The sequence below is a fragment of the Arachis ipaensis genome, chromosome B3, assembly GCF_059453495.1.
Source record: "Arachis ipaensis isolate K30076 ecotype BB chromosome B3, ASM5945349v1, whole genome shotgun sequence".
In the NCBI taxonomy this organism is placed as follows: Eukaryota; Viridiplantae; Streptophyta; class Magnoliopsida; order Fabales; family Fabaceae; genus Arachis; species Arachis ipaensis.
The window spans coordinates 133,488,007-133,497,529 of record NC_142438.1 but is presented as its reverse complement, the minus strand read 5'-3'; the positions used below and the strand labels follow the sequence as shown (position 1 = coordinate 133,497,529).

The 9,523-nt window shown below is 32.4% G+C and overlaps 2 protein-coding genes across 2 annotated transcripts; one reads left to right on the top strand and one right to left on the bottom strand.

The window, feature by feature from the left end:
- The first annotated feature begins 204 nt into the window (after nt 1–204).
- LOC107631188 (histone H3.2) lies at nt 205–1,363 on the top strand. Its single transcript, XM_016334546.3, has one exon. It carries the CDS (start codon nt 819–821, stop codon nt 1,227–1,229), a length of 411 nt encoding a protein of 136 aa, XP_016190032.1. The 5' UTR covers nt 205–818; the 3' UTR covers nt 1,230–1,363.
- Nucleotides 1,364–4,504: 3,141 nt separating this feature from the next.
- LOC107631190 (2-hydroxyisoflavanone synthase) lies at nt 4,505–6,612 on the bottom strand. The gene is made up of 2 exons (XM_016334547.3): nt 5,621–6,612; nt 4,505–5,546 (listed from the first exon to the last, which is right to left on the bottom strand). The coding sequence occupies exons 1-2, from the start codon at nt 6,518–6,520 to the stop codon at nt 4,872–4,874; spliced, it is 1,575 nt and encodes a 524-aa protein (XP_016190033.1). The 5' UTR covers nt 6,521–6,612; the 3' UTR covers nt 4,505–4,871.
- Between the last annotated feature and the right edge of the window lie 2,911 nt (nt 6,613–9,523).

Here is a 9,523-nt window from a genome sequence, read left to right as displayed (position 1 = left end):
CCAAAACGAACAACATTTAAAAAAGAAAATTCAGGTTCACCATGTTAAGATAATCTAGCAATTTTTTTTTTTTTGGCTATACTGTACTGATAATCTACCATTTAAAACATAACTTGAAAATATAATTCTTGTTTGCTTTTCCCCTAAACTTAATTTTGAGCAACCAAAATTAAATTGCACAGAAATGTTGGTCTCTTCTAGTTCAAATTTGATGTGGTTATTAAAATTAGTTTTGGGGGATGTACTAATATTTCTGTTTTTTTTTTTTTTTGTCATGGGGAATGTACTAATTCATGTCTTCAACGTTGGACTAATATAATGGGCTTTATGGATCAAAGCGTTAATATGAATAACCATTTAATGACTTCAAAATGGGCTCAAAGTTCACTTGTATTTGGTCTTGAACCCGCCCAAAATGTGAAAACCGAAAAGTTCCCACTCTCTTTGACTTCCCCGTATTTTACGCCTTTCCCAACAAACATCGATCCGCGTCACTCCATCCAATCCATCTCAGCAGTACATAATAATAAAATCAACGGTCTCCATCTAGCAATCCCCCAGTCGATCAACGCGCCACGTCACCGATCCGCATGCAGACACAGCTCCAAATAAACAACACCCGTCCATTCTAGACCCCGCGATGCACAGAAATCAACGGCTACGATCATTCCTCTCTCACACCCTTCGCGGCACGAGCCCCAAAATTCGAAAAACCAGAGCACTATATAAACAAACTTCTTCATTTCCACCACTTCATCACTCACAAAAATCCCCATTTCCCAAATTTCAGCCATACACTAAAATCTGGTGATCGGAAAATGGCTCGTACCAAGCAAACAGCTCGCAAGTCCACCGGCGGTAAGGCCCCTAGGAAGCAACTGGCGACAAAGGCAGCAAGGAAGTCTGCTCCGGCAACCGGAGGCGTGAAGAAGCCTCACCGTTTCAGGCCCGGAACGGTGGCTCTCCGTGAGATCAGGAAGTATCAGAAGAGTACGGAGCTCCTGATCAGGAAGTTGCCTTTCCAGCGTCTGGTCCGTGAGATTGCGCAGGACTTCAAGACTGACCTCAGGTTCCAGAGCTCGGCCGTAGCGGCGCTTCAGGAGGCGGCGGAGGCTTACCTCGTTGGGCTTTTCGAGGACACTAACCTCTGCGCCATCCACGCCAAGAGAGTCACTATCATGCCCAAGGACATTCAGCTCGCAAGGCGCATTAGAGGCGAGCGCGCTTAAGATCTGAATAGTTTAGGGTTTGTGTAGATAGTGGCAGTGTTTTAATGTGGTTCGTCTTGGAATTGTTATTTTGTAAGATCTTAACGGTGTAAAATCTGTTTATCAATGGCAATGCTGCTTTCTTTGTTGTTCGATTTTGAATTACTCATAGATATAATGTTGACCAAATGTTCTTATTATAATCATTATGTCCTAAATTCAGAGGAATATGGTTTACTAGTGAGGTGGAGTAACATACTTAAAAATTGTTGTGGGAATCTTGATTGCTCCGATTCATAGGCAAAGTCAAGGATTACCCCCGCCACGAAGTTTATATCCTAAATAAAACATTTAATTTTAGATCTAAAGACTTAAGGGTGATATATTTCTGGTCATAAGAGTGAAGCGTGTATATAAATACAATTTGTGTCGCTGGGTTCTATGCGTGTTTACGGATAATGAGGCAAAATCTTTTATCGAGAAAATTCCCATAGTCCAGCCTGTAATTCTGCTGGCTACTTAACGTGGTCTGAGGTTCTAATTTTATTATATTGTAGTTTTCCGATCGAGTTTCGGATAGATGAAGTGTGTCAAAATATTACCCGTTTTTGAATTTTATTATGTTGTAGTTTTCTCGATCGAGTTTCGGATAGATGAAGTGTGTCAAAATGTTACCCGTTTTTGCAAAAAAGACGGTGTTTCAAACTAATGTTGCATGCAAACCGGTTTCTAATCAAACATAAATACTTCGTCGGTTTCACTTCCACCTTTTTTTTTCTTCCTAAATGCCACTGCTATATGGTTTCCTTTGTGTAGTTAAAAATTTTGTGCAGCAACACTTCTGTTTCAGGACTCATTTAGACAATTGCCTCTATTGCACGTAAGTGGTTGTGCCGTTTGCAACTTTGGATTCTTTTTACAATCCTTTTAGTTTATCGACAAAGGGTCCAGCTAAGAAGTCCACAAGTATTTTTAAATTTGTACTCTATTTTTTAAATTGTCAATAATTAGTAATTATTTAAATTTTATTTTTTTAAAAATATAAAATTATCAATTATTAATTATAGTTGTTTAAAGTTGATTAGTTAAATTTTATTTTTTTAAAATATAAAATTATCAATTATTAATTATAATTGTTTAAAGTTGATTAGTTAAGGGTTATTTATCTATATTTTTTTTTTCTTTTTCTTTTTCTTTTTTTTCATTGTAGTAATGGTTCTTCACTATATTCATGTTGAGTGTGGTTGGGTATCCCAAATGTTCTTAGTTAATGTAGTTTATAGGTTTCATTGTGTTTAAGTTAGGTTGGGATTTTGTAGTTATGTTCAATTTTAACCGAATGAAACAGGGATAGGATAACCTGTTAATGAGTACTAACATAATAAATTGAGAATTTGGATTCTCTAAAGTTTGAATTTCACTTTAGAGAGTAAATTGTGATATCTCACCATTGATTTTATAGGTGAGACCAATAATAAATATGAAAGAGAAACTATTCAAAGGTAGAAAATCACACTTTACTCTCTAAAGTGAAATTCAAACTTTAGAGGATCCAAATCCATAAATTGACAGGGATAGTGTTGAAATAAAAGGTGTTTATGAGTATTGATTTAGTGTTTTTTGTTTTTTGTTTTTTTTTTTTATAATTTGACAAGAAAAATTAATGTGTTTTGGACATTTGGGAAGTAATGATTTTTTAATTTTTTTTAGATGAAAGAAATACAACATTATATTTCATCAACGGAAAGTTTTTGCAAAGTTATCCTCCTGATCTCTTTTGCATTGTAGTAAGGAAGAAGTTTTCTATTATCTCGTAAGCTCAGTAGCTTAATGTGATTTTCAAAAGCAAACTCCTCATCAAGGGGAGCAACACAGGTAAGTGTATGAATCATCAAAGTAAATCCTTAAACATGACTTTAACGATTCACATAGAATTGGAAGGGGTTGGATTGGGAAACGATAATGTTAGAATGATGCAAGACGTGTCACCGAATCCAACACTTGGAATAACAATTTGATGCTAAGAAAAGAACGCATATTTCTCATTTCAAGAGTCTGAAATAAAGTCGAATTCCAACGAAGACCTGAGAAACTATATTTGAGGGGTGGACAGGCTCATGGAGATGAAAGAAGGCATCCATCTCCTCAACAAGATGATATAACGAAGACCTGATAACTATAGATGATCTCATTCTGAGCCAAAGAGATCGATAGAACTAAGAGCCCAACAGGACATAGGGGTGGTCAGACTCCTGTAATAAACAAAACTCCTTTCTCTTGTAAGATTTTGCAAGTTTGTCTTTTCAAGAACTTTGACAAACCTACATATATGAAATTGGAAGGGGTGGGAGATATTGGATGATATCAACTTTTTTTTTAAGCTTGGATGATATTGGAAGGGGTGAGAGACACAATATGATGCAAGGTGTATTTAGTAACCCTAACAGGCCTGCCATATGGTCTAATTCCTTGCCTTTTGACTTTTATATCTTTATCAAATTTCTTACCCATTTCACTACAAGTCTGACTCAAGCAGAGCATCTAAATTATCTATTTGGAGTTGAATAGTTTTAACAATGCTCTTTCAGATATTAATACCCGTACTTCCAAGACATTTTATACCTAGGGATCCTTAATAGAAGAAATCCTATAGGTTATCCTTGAATACATGTGATGAAGATGTCAGTACGATTATAAGCACTAATTAAAAAATCCTTACAAGTAATTTGCTAAGACAGATAAGTTTCTTAATATTTCAATTGCTAAGTCACACTCACAAAGTGAACGAGTATTGTGACTTTTTTTTGTTAATTTTTTACTATATATTGTTTTAATTCATTAGTGTTAGTTTTCTATGATCTCTTTAAATTTCTACTGAACCATCTTAAGTCTAGTTTGTTTATACTTTATTACTTCTAATATGTAGAATCTTTTACATTTTAATAAAGAAATTTTACTTCCCACTTTCTTGAGCATCATTATTATTTACTTTATACGGCATCTACTAAACAAATTTTGTAAACAATCTTTTGGGAGGAGTTATATTTTCTAAATAATTATTATTATTGTTGGTGAAACTAAAGTCGTTTGAGTAGGTTGATTTCCCCTTTTTGTCCTTAAGTGAGTACTAGTGTACTCCGGCACAAGAAAATAATTCAATTTTATATAGCCCCGCGGAAATTACATTGAGATTAAAAAATTGAACCTGTAGTTTCATAAATGGTATATTCACACTAAAAACATTGATAGAGCGGTATGTATAGCCTGCAACATCTATAGGGATAAAAGGCATCAAATTGGCATCAACAATCGGAAACGAAAATTAAAAAACATTGTATGCTTACAATTCTATTATAATTAGCTTCTCCACTTCGACAAGACAACTTTTCTAAATATAGAAGTTTGTATGTGTGGTGACGACGAGTGAAAACAATGGAGAAGAGACAAACATACAAGGCATTACATTGCATTACATTAAATATTTTAAATTAAATGACGATTTTCTTTTGAAATAAGTGGCAAAAAAAAAGAAATTACAGCACATGTGAAGTAGTGAATGGAAGCCATGCCGTGAAACTTCATTGATAGTCATCAATGTCGTGGTCGAGCAACAGACACACTTATTGAAACTATTTTATATGATTAAGGCATAATGCTGAGTTTTTACGAGGAAAGGAGCTTTGTTATTGCGGTGGACCTAGCAACCGGAACACACACAAGGTTGTGGGCCCTTGGGACAGTAAGCCCGGGCCTCTCCTCCATGCTGGCCCTGTTATCCTTACCCTTGAGGGGCTTTCCGTTAGGGCCCACAACCTGCAGGTCGAAGTTCTGAATGAGCGAAGCAAGCAGGGTTGCCATTCCAGCAGTGGCCAAGTTGACACCCGGGCACATTCTCCTCCCTGATCCAAACGGCAACAGCGTGAAGTGTTGGCCCCTGAGGTCAACGGCCCCGGCCTCCCCTGCTTCTGTGGGGTTCTCCAAGAACCTCTCGGGCTTGAACTCCAGCGGGCTTTCCCAATACTTAGGGTCTCTTTGCACGGCCCAGACGTTGAAGAGTATGAGAGCTCCCTCTGGGATGACATAACCGTCCACTTCGCACTCTGCCACGCACTTCCTCTTCACGACTGGGAGTGGCGGGTGCATGCGGAACGTCTCTTTCACAATGGCTCTGATGTATGGAAGGTTCTGTATGTCTGTTTCTTCTACAAGCCTGTCTTTCCCAACCACGTTGTACACTTCTTCACGGGCCTTTGCAAGAACCCTTGGGTTGTTTATCAGCTCTGCCAACGCCCAGTCTGTTGCAACCGCTGTCGAATCTGTTCCTGCAGAAAAGAAATCCTGCACACGCAAATTAAATTAAAGTCAATAACATTATTGTTCATCGAAATTAAAGGAGCATGCACGATACTTACGACGACGAGAGCCTTGATTTGTTCCTTGGTGATCTTGATCTCCATGGTTTCATCCTCTGCAAAATCAAGCAAGGTGTCGAGGAAGACCACGCTCTGTTCGCCTTCTTCGAGCTCGCCATTCTTCTCCTTCCTCCTCCTTCTGATCTCCTGACGTTTCTTGATGACTCTCTCAACTACGGGGTCATACATGCCCAAGATGTTGTCGATCCTCTTTTCGTACTGGCCAACTTTGAGTTTTTTTAAGGGCCAGATGAAGTCGGAGAGGCTGTACTCGCCGAAAATCTTGAGAAGTTCGCGGGCAATGTGTCTGATCTCCTCTGCCTCCCCAAGCATCATCTTGGAGATGGTGCTGTTGGTCCATTTCAGAAGCTCCTCGGTGATGTCGACGGGTGTTTGAGCTTCCGTATTCTGTGCAAGAACTTTGAGAACTTTCTTAATCTCTTGGCTCCTGAGGGGTCTGAGCTTCGCAACTGTGGTGGCGTTGAGGAGATCGTTCATGATGAGCTTTCTTATGAACTTCCAGTAAGGTCCGAAAGGTACCATGGCGACGGAGTTGTCGTACGTTAGACGGCGGATGGCAGAGGTTTGGAACCTAGTGTTGAAAGAAGTGGCTTCGTGGGTTTGGAGGAAGAGCTTGAAAAGTTCAGGAGAAGAGGCGACTACGGTGGGCAAAGAGCCAAAGTAGAGTGAGAAAATGGGACCATGGCGCTTGGAGAGATGGATGAGAGAGTGGTGGATGAGAGGGTCCAAGAGGTGGAGGTGTCCCACTAAGGGGAGGCGGGGCTTCGGACTCGGAGGGTTTGGGAGGTGACGGAGGGCTTTAGATTTTGCTGTTGGAGTAGGACGAAGGTACATAAAAAGTGTTATCACTAAGAAAGTAAGTGCAAGTTGAAAAAACATTGTTGCTCTTTTTTCTCTTTTACACGCAAGAAGTTGAGTGAGTTTGATGATAAATTAAAAGAGGATTTGCTTCCCTTTTATAAGCATATAGCTGGTCCATGTTGGTAAATGAAATTATCAAGTGTGTGTTTAAATTAATATTTATAAATTGATGTTTGTATACAATTAATTTTGTAAAATTGATTTTGATAAAAATAAGTTGGTATGAATGTGATTTATGTTTGATAATTTTTATTTAAAATAGATTATAATAAATTAAATATTATTTAAATTATATTATTTAAAATTATTTTTAGATGAAAAATTATAAAAAATGATATAAATTTAAATAATTATTTTATGTTATCTTATAATTTTATTTTAAATATTTAAATAAATTTTAATATTTTTTTAGTATTATCAGTACTCTTTAGTACTCTAATAGGATTAATAATATCATAATACAAAACAAAAAATTATTCCATATAAAAAAATAACAATAACGACAAAAAATTTATATAAACAAAAAATAATAAAAGTCATAAAAAATAATAATATGTATGAGAGAATATTTGAAAAAAAAAATTAAAAAAATAAAATTTATCATATGAATAACAAAAGATACAATTAATACATAGAAAATAAATTTCAATATAACGTGAAGAAGTAAATGCACAAACTAAAATTGATAGTTATTGATAAATGTGGGGGGAAAACCAGAATCTGGTTTGTGTTTAGAGAAAAAAAATAGCCAAAATACTTCAAACATAAATCAAACACACTCTAAATATTTAAATTAGTATCTTAAAATCATGGATCTTTAAATATTTTAAAAAATATTTTTAATCAAATTTATCTTTTAAAAATTTGAAGTTATTATGCCATTTTTTTCACTTGTATTAATAATAAAATTAGAATTTGTTAATATAACATATTAAGTGATATCAAAATTAGATTAAATTAATTTTAAATTAAAAAATTTCAATGTTTTAAAATCTTTTTATTTAAATTTTAATTTGATTTAATTTTATAAATTTATTATATTAACAATTAGTTAAAATTTTTAAGTATATACTATAGTGTCACTTAACATATAATATCAATAAATTTTGACTATATAAATAAAGAAAATAACAAAATGATCAATATAATTAATTTAAAATTTTTAAAAAATAAATTTGATTAAAAATAAAAAATTAATTTAAAAAATAAACAATATTTTAAAAATAAATTTTATTATTTATTATTCATTAGTATTATGTGTTACGTTTGATAGTTTGTCTTTACTCATTAGTTTGCAAAATCGGAACATAACACTGAGACGAAAAGATGACTATTATTCTAGTCCAACACCTCGTGCTCAGACTTTAGTCCTTTCCATTTTAAAGTTTGGTCTATAGTATTTATTTTTTTTAATTATAAAATTACTTTTTCAATTTTCATTTTTTTAGAATTTAGGATAATAATTTAAAATTTAAAAATATTAAATTTAAAAATTAATATAAAAAACTTGATTATTTTACATAAAAAATAATTAATTTTTTTCTTAAATTTTTATATTATTCATGCATGCTCTAGTATATACTAAGAAGGCCATGACTTAAATGAAGTCGTCTTTTCAGGTGAGTAGGAGCGGTGAAAGAGCTAAACTCACCATGTCCACCACCAAAAGAGGTGCTAGCTTGAATTCCTGAGCTTGCTAGACCTTAAAGAAAAAAAAAAAAAAAAAAACCAAACTCATACCCGCAAAGTAATTAGGGGGATCACTGTCCCGTTTACGTATGAGTGGCTCCACCCCTGTATAATATATTGCACAAAATTATAAAATAGGTTTACAGTTAAAATTTTTTGTGCTACTATAGTTATTAATTATGCCAAAAAAAATATTATTTCTTTTCACTTAAAGATATTTTTTTAAGTTTATTTGGGTTCAATATTTTAAGAGTTTAAATATATACATAATGATTTTTATAATTCAATAACCTCTTAGATTTAGTTGTTATTATTATTTTGGTTTTCACATTACTTCAATGTAGATATTATATATTAATAATTAAGTAATATTTTTTAAATATTTTAGTATTAATAAATAAAATTTTTTTTAGTATATATTTTGTTATTTTTTATATTTTTATTTATTATATATTTTTTAATAATATTTATTTTTTTATTAACAAAAATATTATAAAACGTTGATTTTTAAAAAAATTAAAAAATATTCGAAGAGATGGTTTTAAAATTTTAAAATTTTTAGAAATTGTTTGAGATTTTTAAAATTTTTAAAGACTATTTTATACTTTATTTTAAGAGTTGATTTGTTCAATTTATATATATAAATATTTAATAATTATGTGTGTAAATTAATATTTTATATTAATAATTATTATTAATAACTAAAAAAAAGGGGTATTTACGCATCTAAATTGTTTGACCCCCAATATTACGCAAATACATTATTTTCAAATTCAATATGCAAATGCATTGTTTTCAATATTTTATGTAAACCGCTACTGTCAGTAACGGTTTACAAAACTATAATGTTTAACTGAAATAAATATTAAAAATCGTTTTGTATATTTTAAAACATAAGAATAAAGAGTCACAAAAAAAAAAAAAAACATAAGAATAAAGTAGCTGATTTTAAAATCTTGACGGAGTGATATGAGTAATTTACTCCTAAGATAATCTACATGTACAGTTACTTGTATAATATTCAAATGTTACACTTTAGTACTTTACTATTTATATATAAAGCTTTGGACTTTAAAGGAGCAAGATATTATGTGGTTAACATTATCTATGTTTAATAATTCATATAATTAACATTCAACGCTCGTGTGTTGAAATTAAAATTCTTTTAACAAGAAAGCGTACGTGATTATATCAGATGTTACCTTAATCCTAATTCTTATACATTTAATTAACGATAATACTAAAAAAGCAAAAAATTAAATTTATTTTATTTAATATTTATTAATTTTAATAATAATTAATAAATATTAAATAAAATTATTTTTAATTATT